Source organism: Caretta caretta, chromosome 16 (assembly GCF_965140235.1).
Source record: "Caretta caretta isolate rCarCar2 chromosome 16, rCarCar1.hap1, whole genome shotgun sequence".
Classification (NCBI taxonomy): domain Eukaryota; kingdom Metazoa; phylum Chordata; order Testudines; family Cheloniidae; genus Caretta; species Caretta caretta.
The window spans coordinates 6,224,450-6,244,908 of NC_134221.1; the positions used below are offsets into that span (position 1 = coordinate 6,224,450).

Here is a 20,459-nt window from a genome sequence, read left to right on the forward strand (position 1 = left end):
GCAACAAGGGCACACTGTTGACTCATATCCAGCTTCTCGTCCACTGTAACTGCTAAGTCCTTTTCTGCAGAACTGCTGCCTAGCCATTCGGTCCCTAGTCTGTAGCGGTGCATGGGATTCTTCCGTCTTAAGTGCAGGACTCTGCTCTTGTCCTTGTTGAACCTCATCAGATTTCTTTTGGCCCAATCCTCTAACTTGTCTAGGGCCCTCTGTATCCTATCCCTACCCTCCAGCGTATCTACCTCTCCTTCCAGTTTAGTGTCATCTGCAAACTTGCTGAGGGTGCAATCCACACCATCCTCCAGATCATTTATGAAGATAGTGAACAAAACCGGCCCCAGGACCGACCCTTGGGGCACTCCACTTGATACTGGCTGCCAACTAGACGTGGAGCCATTGATCACTACCCCTTGAGCCCGACAATCTAGCCAACTTTCTATCCACCTTATAGTCCATTCGTCCAGCCCATGCTTCTTTAACTTGCTGGCAAGAATACTGTGGGAGACAGTGTCAAAAGCTTTGCTAAAGTCAAGGATCAACACGTCCACCACTTTCCCCTCATCCACAGAGCCAGTTATCTCATTATAGAAGGCAATTAGATTAAGTTGGGCATGACTTTCCCTTGGTGAATCCATGCTGACTGTTCCTGATCACTTTCCTCTCCTCTAAGTGCTTCAGAAATGATTCCTTGAGGACCTGCTCCATGATTTTTCCAGAGACTGAGGAGAGGCTGACTGGCCTGTAGTTCCCAGGATCCTCCTTCTTCCCTTTTTAAAGATGGGCACTACATTAGCCTTTTTCCAGTCGTCCGGGACTTCCCTGGATCGCCATGAGTTTTCAAAGATAATGGCCAATGGCTCTGCAATGACATCCGCCAACTCCTTTAGCACTCTCGGATGCAGCGTATCCGGCCCCATGGACTTGTGCTCGTCCAGCTTTTCTAAATAGTCCCGAACCACTTCTTTCTCCACAGAGGGCTGGTCACCTCCTCCCCATGTTGTGCTGCCCAGTGCAGTAGTCTGGGAGCTGACCTTGTTCGTGAAGACAGGGAAAAAAAGCATTGAGTACGTTAGCTTTTTCCACATCCTCTGTCGCTAGGTTGCCTCCCTCATTCAGTAAGGGGCCCACACTTTCCTTGGCTTTCTTCTTGTTGCTAACATACCTGAAGAAACCCTTCTTGTTTCTCTTAACATCTCTTGCTAGCTGCAACTCCAGGTGTGATTTGGCCTTCCTGATTTCACTCCTGCATGCCCGAGCAATATTTTTATACTCTTCCCTGGTCATTTGTCCAATCTTCCACTTCTTGTAAGCTTCTTTTTTGTGTTTAAGATCAGCAAGGATTTCACTGTTAAGCCAAGCTGGACACACGTGCAGCTCCATCATTTTAGTATTAAGGTGACCATGCATTTTTCATAATAATTGATATTTCTGGATTGAGGGGGTGGGATAAGGATATTCTTGCTATCTCAGATCCTTGATAATTCCCACCCCTTTAGCCTCCTACTCCTTTTTAACACCTACTTGGCTTTGCTTCTGCATTTGTATAGCATATTTAATATAGGAGCAAAACAAGTTTTATATATACTAGTGAAATAAATGCCTTATGACATCAATTAAAAGCCTTGTACAGAGAGAATCTAATCGTTCCAAAAGCTCATATGAGGGGAACAAAGAGTACAGTATGAGTGAAGATAGACAAGTAATTGTGTGACAAGGTGTGTGGAAGGGGCTTGTTGGGGGGGTTCTGGGTGCAATGGTAATGGGACTCTGCAGGGGGGTCCAGGTGAAGGTGCTTGAGGCTCAGGGGGGTGAGGGGGAGTGTCTGCGTGTGTGGGGGGGATAGAGCTTGGCAGAGGGATCTGGGTGTGGGGGACTCAGTGTGGGATCCTGATGCTGGGGGAGTGAGATTCAGTGGGGTGGGGATACAGGTGCAACTGATTGGGGCTCGGTGGGATGGGGATCTGGGTATAGCTGGCTCATCGGGGTGGTCCAGGTGCAGGGGAAGTGGGGCTTATTGGGGGGTTCTGAGTGCAGGGCAGTGAGGCTCAGCAGGAGGGTCTGGGTATGAGGGGGTCTGGATACACGGGGGGTTGGGCGGATGGGGGAGCAGTTCCCTGTACAGGGATCCTTCCCCCTGTAGGTGAGGAGTGAGGGGTGCAGGGTGGGGAGAGTTTGCAGATTTTCTTGTAGCCAGGGGAGAAATCGAGGGGTGGGTCTGACCTGGCCCCAGATGCCATGCAGGGGAAGAGGAAGTCCTGTCCTCCCCAGCCCGGACTAGCAGTTGAGCCCGGCACAGGGTAGAAGCCACCAGCCGGGTCTTCCCCAGTTCCGCCTCCTTCCCCACAGTGATTTACCTCTGCTGGCTGCCCTGGGCACCCGAAACATACTGTCAAGGAGGGTTGCATGACTGCTCTTGTGACTTCCCTTTGCTTCCCCATCAGAAAGTCATTTTTCTGTAGGGAAGCAAAGAAATCTGCAGGGGACATAAATTCTGCACATACAGAGTGGCGCAGAATTCCCCCGGGGTGATCAGATTTATTGACTACAGAAAGATAGATTTTAAATGATTATAAATGGTGTTGTACCAATAAAATAAAAACCAGCAGGATCTTATTAAAGGGAAAAAGGCAAAATACCACATTTACTGTGAATACAGAAAGAATCATAGTAAGCAGTTAATTATAGTTATAACATTCCATTCAATCTCAAATTTATTCTCACATTCATTCACACACACACACACACACACACAGGTTCTGCAAGGTTGTTATCATAGTTACCAGCCTTGGAGTTGCTCATGCCAAGCCACTGGCCAGGTGGCCTGGACATGAGGAGGGAGCAGGGCCTTGTCAGATGCTCATCTGATGCTCCTGGAAGTTGGTTTGCAGAATCAGACCCCAAAGTTCTCACTTTTTAGAGTCTATTTTTATAGGAATTTCTTCCTATGCCAGTCTATGGGAATTGCTTCATCATGCTGTTGCTGAATCAATCAGCAGATAGCACATTCCTGACGGCTCCAAGATGTTATCTTGTTCTTTGGTTCTCCCATTCTTGAGGCTGTTGGGTGGATTCCAGTCTGCCCTCCGGGGGGTCCTCTGGTTATTTCCACTTGACGCCTTCTTCAGCCGATGGACACTGGATTCTTAAGCTGGCACCTCCCTGATCATTCAGTTATTATCCACACCAAGCATCCATCCACATACATCCTCTATCTCTATTTTAATCACAATTGTTAATACAACAAAAGGGTGGGGAGTCTCTGGGTGTTGTTTCTGTTGTTAGAGTATTGCTTTGAGTCTCTCTCTCTCTGTGAATTGCTTTGAGAACAGACTCTGTCTTAGAATGTACTAACACAATTAGCAGCTTGCAAGTTTCACACATAGAGGGAGAGAAACAGTACCAAAAACCAAGAGACCTCTTAATTAGTAATACCCTGGAATTTAAACTCTGGGGAATCAAACTCATTTGTGATTTTAATACAGAACTTCTTTAATATGATCCAACAATGGTAGGCATAAAGGTCAGAAATAGTTACCTTAAGAAATAAAAATAGAAACATGCATTTTAAATCCTAAACTTTTAGTGTAAGCAAGAGTTGAATCATACAGGTTTTCTCATCCTGACAGATGATACAAGCAGGTTACAGTTCCTCAGTACATAGGCTGGGGCTACCTTCCAGCCTGGATCCAATCTTTCCCAGTTCAAAGTCTTTGCTTTCCAGATGTTCTTCGAGGTGTTGAGTTGGGGGGGTGGGAGTGGGGGGTGGGAGAAGGAGAGAGAGGCCAAGAAATGATCTCACTGTCTCTCTTTTATATTTTTTTTCCAGCTTGCTGGAAAGATCTTTTCTGCGAGATGGGTTAGTCCACCCCCATGTTGTGTGTGCCTCCTCCGAGAAGTCTCTATGATAGTGGATTGTGAGTTGATGAATGTTGATGGGTCATTAACGCTGTCTTGCTATTGATGGATGCTCCTTTGTTGTAACTGGAAAGGCTAGTTGTGGGTGTTCCCAACCTCACAACGGGTATTTCAGTAACAAATATAGTAATGCTCCATAACTTCATATACAGCACATGATACTAACATTCAACAGATCAAGACTTTTAAAATGATATCTCACGAAGTATACTTTGTACAAAACATATAATCATATCACCATGGTGAATATGGGGGTTCCAGGGTGCTACTGTGAGGTGCAGAGTGCCACACCCTCCCAGCAAGCATTCACATGTCTGGTTTTTCCCCCCAAAATACTCTTACTATATTTCCTCAAAATACAGTTGCCACTCGTGACTCACAAATTGTAGCAACATGCAGCCACGCAGTCCAAAACTTCTTTTGTCTTAAGTGGGGGTTTGTGATTAACTTATCCTTAGTTATGTTAACTGAAGGGTGAGTTCACACCCATCAATCTTAGTGGGGCCTGTGATTCATCCAGTCACGAGCACCTCTCAGCATAAAAGTAAAAAAGCAACAGAAGGAAACTGGGCGGGGGGCAGAAGCTGTAATTTGGGAACCCCTTGATCAAATTACCCCAAATTTGGACACCTACCTTTCTCCTGTGCCCTCATGAGTCTAACTTTAAAGCATGTACAATGGCAGGAATGGAAACTTTCCAGCTGGTTTACTGGGTTGGCGTGTGCACACTAAAAAATATACATGCTATGTACTACCTTGGGTAAAACTCGACAGATTGAGTCTATTTTGAGCTAAAAGAACAGGAGGACTTGTGGCACCTTAAAGACTAAGAAATTTATTTGAGCATAAGCTTTCGTGGACTACAGCCCACTTCATCGGATTTTGAGCTGTATCACATCAATAGTTTGATCTCTAGCTCTGTGCACACGCGCGTGTGCACACACACAAAACCCCACTAGAAACTATTTTTGCAGGGTGGTGTATCTCTCCAGAACCCCTAGCAGAAATGGCCCCAAATGTATGTCACCAACCCTATCCTGCACCCTCCCGAGGCACACCAACTGTCAGAGGAATCTGACTGAGCATGTTGATTTTAGAGGGCTTAGAAAGGTCGACCTTTAAACAGAAGTCATGATGCAACCATCACTGAAGTTGTACTGCCGCACCACTATAATGTGGCCCTAAGCCTCTTAATCACTTTTGAAAATGGAACTTACAATGCCAAGTCATTGAGACCCTTTGTGAAATTTTACCCTTTAACACCAGACAGGACCATTATTTAGGTTCTTGTCTGAATTTCTGCTGAACACAGGCCATGGAATTTCACCCAGTGATTGCTGTATCAAGCCTATAACTTCTGGTTATAGCATCTTTCTCAGAAAGGCATCTAATCTTGACTTCAAATGATGGAGAATCCACCATATTCCCTGGTAAATTGATCTTGTGGTTAATTACCCTGATTTAAAAATTACCCTCATTAAAATTAGTTAATTACCTTGACTGTTAAATGTTCAGCTTATTTTATTTAAATTTATCTAGTTTCAATTTCCAGCCTTTGGAACTTTATTATAATTTATCTGATAGATTGAAGGACCTGTAGTGTAAGAAATGTTCTCTCTGTGTAGGTACTCTCTGTGAGCAGATTATCACGTAACCTTCCATCGATAAGGTAAATAAATTGATCATTTTAAGTTTCTTGTTGTAAGGCAAATTTTCCAGACCTCAAATCATTCTTAGGGCTCTTTTCTGATTGTGACTAAAGATGGGCCTAAATCAGAACCCTTAGATCTTAACTTCCACATACATGGGAAGAATTTGGTTTTGGATCTGGGTCACAATCCAAGGTGAAATCCTGGCTCCATTGAAGTCAGCAGTTTTGCAGTTGACTTCATTGAAGCCAGGATTTCATCCCAGGCTCTATGGCTCAGAGTTATGTCTGTTTAGGACATTGTGGTAAACACATGATCAGAGTGGGTGTATCATGTCAATATATAACTTGGAGGTGTTTCAGCCATATTTACCATTTTTCCTGTTTGTGTTTTATATGTTTGAAGGCTATTTGCTTCACTTTAACAATGAAAAATATATTTGTATTAAAATCAGATGCAAAATTGCTCTCTGTGCTATAGCATAACTTGCTTTTAATTTATCTTTCTGTGTGCATAAGGCTGATGTTGGTTGTTAGAGGTGGAAACTTTTTTTTTTTTACATGACTGAAGAAATTGATCCTACATAACGGAGTTAGCTTTGAAAAAATACAAGCTTAGAATAAAAATTTTACTGTGATTTCAAGACATTTAAGAGAAGCGAATTGTCCACGGGTGTAATTGCAAGATCTGTGGAAACTCAGCCAATCATCATGCATATATTTGTATACTGTAATCCTATTGGTTCAAATGCTGTAGGGATTGTCTTGGGATTTCCTCGCACTTGGTAAAAAGCCTGGTTTCATGAAGTATAACTTTATCCAAGGGAGAGTGTTCTTTTCACTGCACAGTACATGGAGTTCTGTTATACGTGTACCCTTTTTTACAGCATTTTGCTTACCTGTTTGGAGCAGATTTTTTTTTTTTGACAGGAGAACAAAATAAGATATGTATTTTTAATAGTCAGCAATATAAGTATGGGTGGGCAAGTACAATTTGTGCCTAGTCTGGTAAATTTCTATTCTGATTTTACAAGGCTTACTGGCATCTTTGTATCAAAAAGCCAACATGGGCCAAAAGCTGCTCCCATTTACAAATCGAGTGTAAATCAAGAGTAACTACTGAAGCCTCTATATCCATCCATCCCACACTCATCACCATGGTATCTGAGCATCCTCTGCATTTACACTGGTGGAACTGAGCAACACCTTTGTCCCAACATCTGTCAGTCTCTTTCTGTCCTTCCCCCCAACTGACTGCAATCTTATTGGTTAAAATGATTAGTATGCAAATTAACTATTGATGATCTCAAGGGAGGAAGTGGAGGAGTAGAAAAGTGGTGGAGGGTTGGATTGATTTACCCCTCATGTCACAATTAGCCACTCAAGAATATATTGTTCATAAGGTAGCAGCAGAGTGAGACAAGGGGAGAGGAGAGGCATAGGATTTCAGGGGCTTGGAGACAGGCAGTTTGGCTAGCGATTAGAGCATGGAACTGGGATTTAGAAATCCAGGGTTCTGCTTCTAATCCCAACTCTGCAACTGGCCTCTGGGTGAGATCTGTAGCCTGTATTATGCAGGAGTCAGACTAGATCAGTGGCTCTCAACCAGGGGTCCGAGGCCTCCTGGGGGGCCATGAGCAGGCTTCAGGGGGGCCGCCAAACAGGGCTAGCATTAGGCTGGGGCCCAGGGCAGAAAGCTGAAGCCCTGCTGCATGGAGTTGAAGCCCAGGCCCAGAGCCCTGCCACCCGGGACTGAAGCCAAAGTGTGAGCAATGTAGCTTCATGGGGACCCTGTGGCATGAGGCCCCAGGCAGTTGCCCTGCTGGCTACCCCCTAACTCCAGCTCTGGCTTTTATATGCAGAAAACCAGTTATTGTAGCACAGGGGGGCTGTGGAGTTTTTATAGCATGTTCGGGGGGTCTGAGATAGAAGCAGGTTGAGAACCTCTGGACTAGATGATCATAGTGGTCTCTTCCCGCTTTACAATCTGTGACTCTATGAAAGGAGGAAAAAGAAGAAGTAGGAGAGATGGGGAAGGGAGATCAGATGAATATCAGAGCGAATCCATCGATCAAACCCTGCTCATACATGAATACTCCCTTGTTTTCTTTGCTGCAGCGTACTGCTTTACCTTGGCACTGTTGCAAATGCAAAATGCCTAGAAACACACAAGTGGTTTCCAAAGGCTAATGGGTCTGTGGCTTCTGGCCTCGCCCCGGATTTCTGCGTCCATTGCCAGAGTTGGACGGCTGATTATAGGTTACGAAAACAACCACACATGCTAAGAGCTGTGGCCACGCAGCTGGGCTGGGTTCAATTAAATAGGGCTAGGGCTGATGGAATCATGGAAGCGGCTTCTGTTCTGTGTAGATGGGGTAGTGTGTGAAACGCGGAATCCCGTGCTCCATCCATCTAGGAAGGTGGCTAGGTGAGGAGAAGGAAGTGTTTACACCCTGCGGCTGGCACGTGCAATTAAAACCTTCCTCTCCTGGGGCTCCTTCGGAGAGGCCTGGAGGGGATGCAGAGTGAGCCGGACATGCAGAGTGAGCCGGAGATGCAGATGGTGACTGGGTTAGGCTGAGGCATGAACTGCTGGAGTCTCTCCCGCTGGGAGGCTGTGTGGAACAGTGAGGAGGAGCGTTTGCTGGGGGAGAACAGGCAGCTGCCCTTGGCTGCGCTGACTGTACTTGCCTCCTCTTTGTCAGAGAGAGGAGAATCCTGTCTGAAATGATAGGGATGGGGCAGAACTAAATCAAAGTAGTAAGAGATGGGGAAGACCATGTGGTCCATCTCCCAAGAGGGAGGTGTAAGGACAATGGACCTTGCTCCCCTCTAGAAAGTGTCCTGGTTACAAACGTGGCTTTTAGCCCCCAGAAGTAGTGATGGAAGAACTCTCTGTCTGGCAGGAAAGGTGCCACCCTGAAGTCCTCTCTTTATCTGCAGAACCAGCACATGCTGCCCTGCCACTGTCCCTCTCTGCTGGGTGTGTCAGCTAGTACTAATCACATTGGAGGATTTTGCCGGGGGGCCGGGGGGGACAGACACACATGATCACTAGGAAATGCACCGGCACCAACAGCTCCTGTCTGTAAATAGGCTTCAGATGGTGATGATTTTTGCTCTCTGCTGACCTGAGCTAGGCTTGAACCATCAACTGGAGGCTTTATAGCCCCTGAGCCGTCCACCCACCCATGACCTCTTTTTCATAACTTCTCAAATATCATATTAATCCACCTCCCCGTGAGTGGCAAAAGAGTCTTGGCTGTGAAGAAGCTCACAACTAGTTAAGTCCTGTCCTAATGCAGTGAAAATCCTGATAGCAGTGATATGGGGTGGGGAGGTGGGGTGGGTGGCAGTTTTTCCCATTCCTACCCGCTGCTAGCAGGATTCTCGGCACAGAATGGGGCAGGAGCCCTGAGTTTGGCAGGAAGGGAGCTCAGGGCTGAGGCAGCTTTGAGTTTTTAATGTGCGAAGGATATTTGCTTCTAGTATCAGAAAAGGAGGGCCACAGATCAGTGGTGCCTGATTCTCCCTTGAGGCCAAGCGCATATGCACTGTGAAGAGCAGGATGAATCAGTGGAGAGGAGAGGGAGGGATGCAGGTGAGGGATGATTGCTCTGGAGCTGTGAAAACCTGGTTACTACGTTTAGGGAATAAACCACAGCTGGTGCCTGTCGGGAAACGGAAGTAATTGAATAAGTGGCAATAACAGAGAGAGCAAAAGGCGGGCAGCAAGATTCGGCTTGTCGTATCCATCTAGTTTTTTTATCACTCAAAGGTCTTGTCAGGCCTGGTTTTGATTCCCAGAGCTGACGAGTGTCTTTGGAGTGTGGCTGTTTCAGGGGCTGGGTGGGTGATGGCTGCACGGGTAAGTATTACACAAAGGGGCTTCCCAAGCACCTCCACTCTCACTCCAGAGCTGAGCTCCCCGTTCCTGTCGTCTCTCTCTTTTGACTAGGAAACTGCCTCCGCAACTCTTCTCTCAGCCTTCTGTGAGAGCTTTAGCTATGTGGAAAGGCATTTGGAGTCTCTCTCCCTTGACATCAGTGCTGGGGTGATCTTTCCCCTCTGGTTTACTACCCTACCTCCCTTTCTGCACTGACGCCTTTGGTGGTAAGATTTCCTGTCAGACTCTGTCATGTTTGTTAGCAGTTCTTTCTTTCACAAGACTGTGTGGGAGCTGCTGGCCAGGCCTGGCTCTTGGCTGGGCTGTCACAGAGCTTGTACTTCCTCAGGAAAGCTCCCCATAGTGGGAGCTATTAGAAACTCCAGAGTTGTAGGGCTTGTCTACATGGGGAAGTAGCCGGGAATCGCTATCTCGATTGCTACCTTCCTGTGGGAAGTAGGTTAAGCGAAACCACCTAAAGGCACTCTCTAGTGCAGAATAAGAGTGTCCACATGGGGAATTAGTGTGGAATAGTTATTGCGCTTTAAATTCACACCCTTGCCTGTTTTGCAATAGCCTCCCCATGTAGACAAGCCCACAGAGAGTGAACACAAAACTGGAACCATTTGGAAATAGGAGGGAGGGGTCTGAATGTTGCATTCTAGGATATGTCTGGGGGAAGGGGGTAGTGCTTGGCTGTGAGGTGGGATGCTGAGAAATGTAGGGGGGGAACATATTTTAACATGCTGTAACAAATACAAAACATCCAGCTTTGCAGACAAGGCTGCTGTTCTGTCTGGGTGACTGTGGCAAGAAGGGTTCTGCCAACGTGGGTCTCATTTTAAGTCAAGTCACTCACAATGCTTGACAAGATAATTGCTGTGGATTATTGTGCCATATGCATTGGGTGCGAGAGGAATATACGTGACCCCTGTTTGGGTAGCAAGAGGTTTTCTGTGGAAAGTTTGAGTGCCTGACAGGCCTGGGAACTTCCTGAGAAGACATTTGCAGTGATCTCTGAGCATCTCAGACATTTACATATTACATGAATTGCTGCTTTAAAACAGAAGTTGAATGTTCAGAGCAAAGGGTATTGTTCATCTGAGCCACACCCCAGGAGCAGATGCAGTGCCAGGCCCCTGTTTCAGAGCTGGCCCATTACATGAAAAGCCTTTCAGTCAAGTGTCTTGGATTAGGAACATTCTGCTTATTATGGTTGAGAATGCATCATGATGTCACAGAGGGCTAACCGTGTCATGGGGATGTTCAGGAAGAATATGGGGAAGAAGGAGACTGAATACCAGTTGCTGGTCTAACGTAGGTTGTTCGTGTTGGGTAGTGCCTACATGATGGTAGACCCATGATAAAGAACCCATTGTGCTGCATGATGCACTGACATATAATGAGAGACGAAGCGTTTACAATCTCAGTAGACAGGTCATGGAAAGGGGAGGGAATAGGGTTAGAACAGACAAGCAGAGTGAGGGTCAGCAAATGGCAAGGTAGGTCCACCGTTTTAAAAAATTCTTTGCATGGTCCTGGATGAGAAGGGTTCGTGTGGTGAACAAATGTGGAATTTCCCTGGGGAAGTTGCTTCCTAACCTCTATCACTTAGCGGCTGCTTTATGCCCTGAAGCATGAGTGTTTATGTAGCCCTTCTTTAAAAAAACAACGATGTGACCCAACTAATGTAACTCTGGATGTCCCTGTTATCTGTATACATTTCTTATCCATTTTGTAATCCTGCTAAGGTCTTGGCTCCAGTGGTAAATTAATTCCATGTGTGAATAATGCATTGTGTTAAAAACAGAATTTCCTTCTATCAGCTTTAAATGCTCTGCCTTTCTGTTTCCCTGAATGTCACCTTGTTCTTGTAGTATGAGAGAGTAAAGAGGAGTGGCCATCTACTGTGTCTGTCCCGTTCATTTTTTCTCATGCCTCTGTTATGCTCAGCTGAGCTCCAATTGCCAGTGATGGTGCCAAGGTCAGAAGGGACTGAACTGGTGGAACAAGTGTGACACAATGCTGATGTCTTCTAATTAATTATTTTAAGTTCCTAAAGGGGGCGAGATCCGCAGCTGGTGTAAATCGGCATGGCTCCCTGGAGGTTGATGGCGTGGTGGTGAATTATGCCCACTGAGAATCTGGCCCCAAATCAACTTGTTTTCCTGATGATGTGTCTGGCCCTGTTGCTCCTGGTACAGAAATGAATTCCGGATGGAATGAATTGTATGTTCTGGGAGCATCAAGGGTACAGGGGAAGGTGCAGAGCCCTTTAATCTGCTCACACAACAGCACAACTGTGTATACTACAAACTTGCATTGGGATGCAATGATGTGTTCTCCTCCCTCCCCAACCCCCCAGCTGCGGGGGCTGCTCCATCGCCCAATCTTCCTACAGAAACTGCTCCAAGCACTCCCAGGTTCCTAGGAGGCCTTCAAATAAATCTTGACATTTTAAAAGGCCATTTCCCTCCACCCTACATGTCGGCAGTAATCCGAGGACAAACGGCCTCATTTATATAAAAAGGGAAAAAATCCGCCCCAGTCTGCAGAATAATGTAGGGGGCCCTTTCCAGCCCCCTGAGGATGCTGCTGGAATCCTCCTGCATACAAAGAGGTGATTGATGAACTAAGTCAGCCCGGGAGGAGATGATACGTGGGAAAAAGCTGAGTGGAGAGGCTCTGAAAGGGAAACCTTTCCCGTAAAAGAGCCACCTCCTGGGAGGTCAGTTGTCCCTTAAACTATTGTGCCTGGTGCACCCAAAGAACGGGACAAAGTCTGACTAGGCTGGGAGAGGAAAAGGGGAATCCTCTGCTGTGTTGCTTGCATAGCAACACATGACCCCAAAGGTCACAGTAGTAGCACCAAGAAGGCATTAAAACCCCACTGGGTGCGAGGGTTTTTGTGTGCCCGGCTGGCTAGAGCAGCAGTTTGGGAGTCAGAACTCCTGGGTTACGTACCCAGCTCACCCAGAATCACACAGTAAGTCAGTGGTAAAGTCAGTTCATTGCTTTGGGGCTGTTTCCCCATGTGCATAATAGAGGTAATGAGGCTGGCGTGCTTTGCACAGAGCTGGACAGTCCTGTAGAGTGTGGTTCATGCAGGGCAGGACACATGAGCCTGATCCACTGGCAGTTAGTCCGCTGGGCTTACCCATCCTGCATCGCCTGGAGGTTTTGGTTGTACAGACCCTTCTGTCCAGGGCACTCCCCCGCTCCCAGGCACTAGTCCCCTTTTGGAAAGTGCTTGGAGATTCCCAGCTCGAAGGTGCTACAGTAGAGCAGATGACAGGTTTCAGAGTAGCAGCTGTGTTAGTCTGTATTTGCAAAAAGAACAGAAGTACTTGTGGCACCTTAGAGACGAACCAATTTATTTGAGCATGAGCTTTCGTGAGCTGTAGATAAATTTGTTAGTCTCTAAGGTGCCACAAGTACTCCTTTCCTTTTTTAGTAGAGCAGATGGTTACTATTCCATCAGGCAGGCTGTGTCCCTTCCCCCTCACCTGAGCCAGCTCTGTGCCTGCCTGCTGTTTGGATCTGTATATTGCAGGAGAAGGAAGAGCCTTGTAATTTCCCTGGCTGGGTGGGGAGTGGAGTCCCAGTGTGGGGAGACTTCAGGCTTTGCACTTTGTGTGTTGGCATGATGCCTACTTGCTCAGCTCTCTCCAGGCTGCTCCCAGCAGCAATCTTCCTGCAACCTGCCGTCCAAGTGCTGGGCCGGAGCAATTAGTTTTCCTCCAGGAAAAGCCAGAGCCAGGAACTGATGAGGCTTTAATAACAACAACAGGAAGTCTCCTCCCCACACTCCCACCTCAAGTGCAAAGACTTGGGAGGAGAAAAGCCATTTCAGGAGAAAGCCTAAAAGGATGTGATGCTTGAACCCATTGCAGCTTCTTGTTTTGCCTGTACTAGCCACAGCTGTTGTCCCCCTATCTCAAGGCCAGAAGGGACCATTGTGATCGTCTTAATCTGGTCACCTGCATAACACAGGCCACAGAACATCCCTAAAATCATGCCAAGGGCAGATCTTTTAGAAAACCATCCAATCTTGATTTAAAAATTGTCAGTGATTAAAGAATCCACCAGGCCCCTTGGTAAATTGTTCCGGTGGTTCATTACTCTCACTGTTAGAAAATTACGCTTTGTTTGCCGTCTGAATTTGTCTCGCTTCAACTTCCATAGTGCAATGTGATTTGTTTCAGCAGCCGTCCCCATGATGTGTGAGACGGGACTGATCTCCCCGGAGCCCTCCAGCCCGATGCAGTACTACGGAGAGTCCTCCGACACCTACTACCATGTTGACCGCTGGCAGAAACTCCGGACGGCCGTCAGGAAGCTGGAGTTCTGGGAAAACTTCAATGCTGAGCTGATAGGCAGCGGCTTCTTCTCCAAGGTTTACAAGGTAAAGCAACGAGTGGCTTGACATAACATGAGAGGAGCTGCCCTGGGACGTGGAGCAGCTGTCAGCATGCAGGTGTGGGATAAATGTGTCCATGCGGAGAACTCCTCCTCCTAACGTCTTTCTTGGCAGGACTCTGCTCTGCTGTCTTACTTGCCAGACTTTCTCCCTCCGACTTCCCCCTGCGAGACTGCTTGAAGTTGGGGAGGAGAGGAACCTCCCCCCACATTGACCCTATTTTCCCCCTTCACAGAAGCTCTGAGGGGTCGCTGTGGTTTATGGTGAGGGGGAAGACGGTCTTGTGTCTGACGCATGGAACTGGAAGCCAGGAGTTCTGTCCCTGACTGTGCCACAGACCCACTGGGCATAGGCCCTGAGTTTTCTTTTTCCCCAGGAGTGCTCCACCCCCTCCCTTGCCCCGCCCCCCCTTTGCCCCTCCTTGATGCCTTGCCCTGCCTTTTCCCAGCCTGCTTGAGGCCCCGCCCGCTGCTCTCCACCCACCCCCGAACAGCTGACCAGCAGCGGCTGCTGCCTGAACAGCTGGGCTGGTGGGTGCTGAGCACCCACTTGTTTTTTCCCATGGGTGTTTCAGCCCCAGAGCACCCACGGAGTCACGCCACTGAGTGACCCTGGGCGAGTCGCTGCCTCTCTTTCTCAGATTCCCCCTGGAGGAGCCGAGTTTGTCAGTTGTTGCCACGTGCTCTGAGATCCTCAGATAAAAGAGGAGCCGTAGAGGAGATAAGGGTTGTGACTGTGTGCTGGCCTGTGCACGTCTGGAAGATATTTACGCTGTGTGCAGATTTGCTGTTGAAAACAAAACCGAAGTGCACAGTGAAAAAGAATCTAAAATTAAATCCCACACACTTCCCAAAGTAGCAGCCTCCCACTCCCTTTGGAAGCTCCAGCCCATGCGCTTGTCTCTTGATGCATCGTCACAGTGCGTTAGACTAGCTGTCGTGGTGTTATGGGCCGGTGGGTCATACAGAGCAGTCAGATTGGGATGGGTTATTTCCCTTTCCCAGCCTCAGGGCAGGAATCCCATAGATCACCACAGGCTGGTCTTTGATGCCTCGTGAGGTACAAGCGGGTGACACCAAGTGACGTACCAGCGGGTTACTGCTGTGTTCTGAACGTAGGAGCTTCTAATTCACTTCCTGCATCAGGCACAGCTGAAGTGGGAGGCTGTTGAAACCCCTCTCTGTGCAAATTCCTGGGTGCTGCGTTCCATATATCACCTGTCCACCTTCTCCCATGACAAAGTGCTTGGAGCATCTCGTGCAGGGGGTGTGGCATGCACATGACAGTGGATCATGTGTAAATAATGCTTAGTTTGGGGGTGGATGATCCCCCCCCTTTGCCTAGTTAGCCTCCATATCCATTGCCTTGTGGCACCCGTGCAAACAGCCCCGGGGGAGGGCAGGAGTGTAGTTTCTTTAAGGGAATGAGGCTCAGACCTTCAGCTCCAGGAGAGGCTGCCGTTTCCTTTCCTCTGCTTCTTTCGGAGTGCCATCTTCCAGCCAAATTTGCTTCTCTACCACTTTATTTTACAGTAGCCTTCCAGCATGCTGCAGCTCCTAGTAGTCCTGTGAATGGGGACGTGACACCTACATTGGATGGAAACAAATCGCCAATGGGTCCAACAGTTTGGTCAGAGTCATTCTGGTGTGACTCTTTTCCTTGGGAGTCTATAGAATGGCTAGTCCTGGGAACAAGACAGCAACCTCTGATCTTCTCCATGCAAGCGCAAGATGCTACCACCAGATCAATGGGATGACCTATATAGACACTTTGGGCCAGATCCTCAGCTGGTGTACGTCAACGTTGCTCCGTTGAAGATAATGGTGGCATGCTGGTCTACACCAGCGGGGGATCTGTCCCTCAAAGTGTGGAAAATGTAGCAGTTAATTGGAAGTATAACTGCGTGTTGACTTTTCAAGGTGCTAACTTATCTTACATCCATCACTGTGGTATCTGGGCACAGTGTCTGTATAAAGTTTTGGTGGATTTCTGGTTGAAAGAGAGAGGGAGGGAGGACAGATTGAGACTTGTTTTAAACGGTATCTCCAGCCCAAATGGTACAGTAGCTCTTTTCAAGCCTATGCAATGCCCCTCCCCACTTCCCACAAGAGCCTTGGTTGAGTAATCACTCATCCCCACTTCCACTGAGTGCCTACTGCCTCTTCTCTCTCTCTCCTGCCTTTCTTTAGCAAATTGCCGTAGTAACAGTTGCTGTTTCTATTGTGCGTGACATTTCCAGTCTGTCCTGCTGCTGAATGGGATTCCAGCAGTAGGCAGGTTGGAGACACACAGCTTGAATGAAGATAAAACAACTTTTGTTAAGCAAAAATATCAAAAAATAAAGGTTGAATGAGATGTTTGGCTCAGAGACTCGGAATGCAGAGAAGGACGGGCTCGGCTATTGTCCTACAGTGGGACTTGACATTTGATTGGAGACTCGAGTTGTTACGGTTACTAAGCATGTGGATTATTTGCATTCCCAATTCCCTGTCTTCCTTGTAGGTCTAGTAGTCTCCTCTGGACCCTGTGTCCTGTAACTGTGGCATGTTTGTTGCTCCTGGTTTTAAGTACCCTTGAAGATGACACTTTGAAGTTCTTTACTGGTGGTCGCTCTCCTCCAAAGAGCTTTACGCACATGAATGCAACCTCACAACATAAAAAACCCCACATTTCTGATGTGGGCACTGAATCATAGAATCATAGAATATCAGGGTTGGAAGGGACCTCAGGAGGTCATCTAGTCCAACCCCCTGCCAAACCCCCTGGGTTTAGCAGGCCAATGCTCAAACCACTGAGCTATCCCTCCCCCCTGAAATGTTGCCTGTAGCATCTGTACTGCTGTCATTTATCTCTCACCTGTGCGCACAAGCAGGTAACTGTGTAAGCAAGGTGGCTAGAGAGAAAGGCTCGACTTGGATTTCATCACGAGACAGACTTGAGAGATCTGGGTTCAGTGCCCAGCTCTGACCTTGACTCGCTTTGTGACCTTGGAACAGGTCCCTTTCCCGCTGAGTGCCTCAGTTTCACCATTTGTGACATGTGGTATTCAGGCTCAGGGTGAATTGATTCATGAATAGTTATCGAGTACTTTAAAATTCCATGATGATGACACTAGTTAAAGGCAAAGCCATGGATGGATTTTTGCTGGTCCGGTGTTTAGATACAATTGGAGATAAGACTTTGAACTTCTACAGCTCCTTTTGTCGACGGACCTTAAATTAAGTAAGCCTCACAACTCCCTCCTCTTTTTTGATGAGCAGAGTTTAAACTTAATCTCTCTGTCCTCTGACTTAGGCCCAGCACAAGCCCCTTTATCACTTTTCAGCTTGTGTTCAGTGGCGGGAAAGCCCTGGAGATACCTTTCCGTCCCTCTGATCCTCAGGCTGACCCAGGGCAGAACTGGACCCCAGCATAAATTAGCAGCCAAAGGGCTGCTGTAAGATATGGTGGGTAGGGACTGCTCTGCTGGCAGGGGATTGGGGAGCACTGTGTGCACCAGCCACGCCCTCAATCCACCTAGGAATGTCCCCTCTGTCAGGTGGTGGAGAGCAGTTGGCACAGATCTGCCTATGCTGACTGTATACCACCTGGGGATTCCCCTTATGTCAGGGGAATCCCTGAAAGCTGGTTAAGGCAACTCCCCATGTGCTTTGGGATCAGGCCCATAGAAAGGCAAAGGATTATTGATGTCCCAGTCTTCTGAGTCTCGGGGACCTGGGTTCAGATTCAGGGCTAGGTCTACATCTAAAGCAGGTCTGGTGGTCTCATGCTAGTCGTTGTCTCCTGCATTTCCACCTCAATAGCTCCTACGCTTCAGCATAAACTAATACTGTGTGTAACAGGAGAAGCAGACAGAAGGAAAGGGGAAGAGGAGTCATGTTATTGAGCAGTAAAGCAGCTGGGAAAGAGCCAGGTTTGACAAAGCCCTGGCTGGGATGATTTAACTGGGAATTGGTCCTGCTTCGAGCAGGGGGTTGGACTAGATGACCTTCTGGGGTCCCTTCCAACCCTTATATTCTATGATTCTATGAGGTGTGACCGAAGTGAGGTGGGCTGTGCCAAGCTCTCCTTTACCTTCCTTATGGTGCCAGCACTGACTCAGCTTTGGAGAAGGAGAGATGGGGAGGAGCAAAGGAATTAAAAATGAATGACAGTGGAAATGGTACCAGCTCATTAAGCACTACGTTGCAGTCCTAACAGCAAAATCTGTGTAATAAAGGATGTTACCAAGTGTCAAGGTTCCTTCTCCACTTTGAACTCTAGGGTACAGATGTGGGGACCTGCATGAAAACCCCCTAAGCTTATTTTTACCAGCTTAAGTTAAAACTTCTCCAAGGTACAAACTATTTTACCTTTTGCCCTTGGACTTTATTGCTGCCACCACCAAGCATCTAACAAATATATAACGGGGAAAGAGCCCTCTTGGAAAAGTCTTTCCCCCCAAAATCCTCCCAAACCCTACACCCCCTTTCCTGGGGAAGGCTTGATAAAAATCCTCCCCAATTTGCACAGGTGAACACAGACCCAAACCCTTGGATCTTAAGAACAATGAAAAAACAATTAGGTTCTTAAAAGAAGAATTTTAATTGAAGTAAAAGAATCACCTCTGTAAAATCAGGATGGTAAATACCTTACAGGGTAATCAGATTCAAAACATAGAGAATCCCTCTAGGCAAAACCTTAAGTTACAAAAAGACACAAAAACAGGAATCTACATTCCATTCAGCACAGCTTATTTTATCAGCCATTTAAACAAAACAGAATCTAAGGCATATCTAGCTAGATTACTTACTAAGTTCTAAGACTCCATTCCTTTTCTGTTCCTGGCAAAAGCATCACACAGACAGAGAGAACGTTTGTTTCTCTCCCCCCCCCTCCAGCTTTGAAAGTATCTTGTCTCCTCATTGGTCATTTTGGTCAGGTGCCAGCGAGGTTATCCTAGCTTCTTAACCCTTTACAGGTGAAAGGGTTTTTCCTCTGGCCAGGAGGGATTTTAAAGGTGTTTACCCTTCCCTTTATATTTATGACAGCAAGAAACCCAGTCCCTGGTGACTCACCCCGTGCCAGCAGGTTTGAAAGGCTGCTCTGCAATTCTGCATCAGATTGAAGTGGTGTAATGTGTGTCTAGAGGACTTGAACAGCTTGGCCACCACAATGCATCTGTTTAGGACAGAGGAGGGTCGGGAGGAATATGGGGCTGCTCAGAAGCCCGGGTGAGTGTGCTGTGGCATGTCTCCAGAAGTGCTGCACAGGCATGGAAGATAATTGGCACCATTGTCAGTTTTGCACAGAAAATAAGGGTGGAATTTGCATAATGGGTCCACACGTTTCTGTTCAGCTGCCGTTTCTCAGCACTCTAATGAGCTAATAACCCTCCCCAGAACTATATGGTAGCTCTTCTTAAAGCTTTTTAGAACTTGCAGCTTGTGAGTCTAAGAACCCCTCAGTGCCAGCTGACAAAGGGTTTGCTGTACTGTCAGGCCTGACAAACCCATTACACCGAACACTGTCTTTCATAGTGTTTATCCAGAAAATGTCTTGTGAGGTATTAAGTGAAAGCCAGTAACACCCTGGTCATTAATATAATCATAAAATACATGTATTAACCCTATATGAGGAATTATCTATACCTACTGATATTATGCTTTTAAGTCAACAAGGCAGAGTGGACAAACAGGTCTTCTGCCAGACAGAAGTATGTCTGTGCAGCTATACCCGTCTCCATGTAAACGAAGCATTGTGAACTAAATACAATGGGAGTTACATTTGGAAGCAAAATGGGAAAAACAAACTAACATGGTGATGTGAAGGCAGCCTGGTGCCAGCACACCAGAGAGCCAGCAACTGGAGAGAAGAGTTCTGCCTTGGGGTGCACTTCAAAAGGATATATTTCAAAGGTTCCTGGACTATAAGAAGAAGAAAAAAGAACCCCCTTGTTATCGAATTACCGACGAAACCCCTTGAAGGGTGTAGGGGACTCATGAAAATCTAGATCTGTAAACCCGCAAACTCTGCAGAAAAGGTTTTAGGTGAGAAATTGCTTTAGATAATACTAACTTGCTAGAGTGAAGTTCTAGGCTTGGGGAAGTGGGTTATCTTTGTGTTTTATTTGTAACCCTTGCCTTTTCCGTTATTCTTATTCCACAGGCACTGGAATCAGTGGATCTCTGTTCTTTGTTAACAAACTTATATTTGTTTTCACCGTAAATAGTTTACAGCCCTGTGTTGTTATAAAGGACCTGATCCTGACTTGCAGCCTTCCAGCTTTTGTACACTGTCTCTTTGGGGACAGCTTATCTGGTGATTACTGTGGGTGTCCCGGTGACAGGGGCTGGACACTGCAGGGGGATGTTTCTGGAGCGTTCAGTGACTGGGGTGCACCTAATGTTAACCTGCAAAGCAGAGTAGGGCTGGCAGAGTCCTGAGAAGAGGGCGAGAATCCTGAAAGGCGGGTGTTGTCCAGGAGCCAACGCCCAGCTGCCCCAAGGTAAACTCTCTCACTCGGGTGGCAGGGGTGTAAACAAGGTCACCCACAATCCTGGGTGCCCCGAGAAGGTGTCACGCAGCTGTGGACCTCTTAAATGCTCTCT

General features: G+C 47.1%; 1 protein-coding gene and 1 long non-coding RNA gene across 6 annotated transcripts in view; one reads left to right on the forward strand and one right to left on the reverse strand.

The window, feature by feature from the left end:
• The window catches only part of LOC142069399 (uncharacterized), a 31,512-nt gene extending 12,350 nt beyond the window's left edge, over positions 1-19,162 (reverse strand). Inside the window, exon 1 of the long non-coding RNA XR_012665211.1 lies at positions 18,927-19,162. This is a non-coding gene — a long non-coding RNA (uncharacterized LOC142069399). The remainder of the gene's footprint in view (positions 1-18,926) is intronic.
• The window catches only part of LOC125623569 (dual specificity testis-specific protein kinase 1), a 63,211-nt gene that overhangs the window by 21,858 nt on the left and 20,894 nt on the right, over positions 1-20,459 (forward strand). For 3 of the 5 annotated variants that reach the window (XM_048823152.2, XM_048823150.2, XM_075120305.1), the window contains exon 2: positions 13,655-13,854. In XM_048823152.2, coding sequence (XP_048679109.1) covers positions 13,666-13,854 — 189 coding nt within the window. In that variant the 5' untranslated portion in view covers positions 13,655-13,665. Of the gene's footprint in view, positions 1-13,523; positions 13,547-13,654; positions 13,855-20,459 lie in introns of those variants that run through there. The other 2 variants (XM_075120306.1, XM_048823151.2) reach the window with 2 other exon arrangements.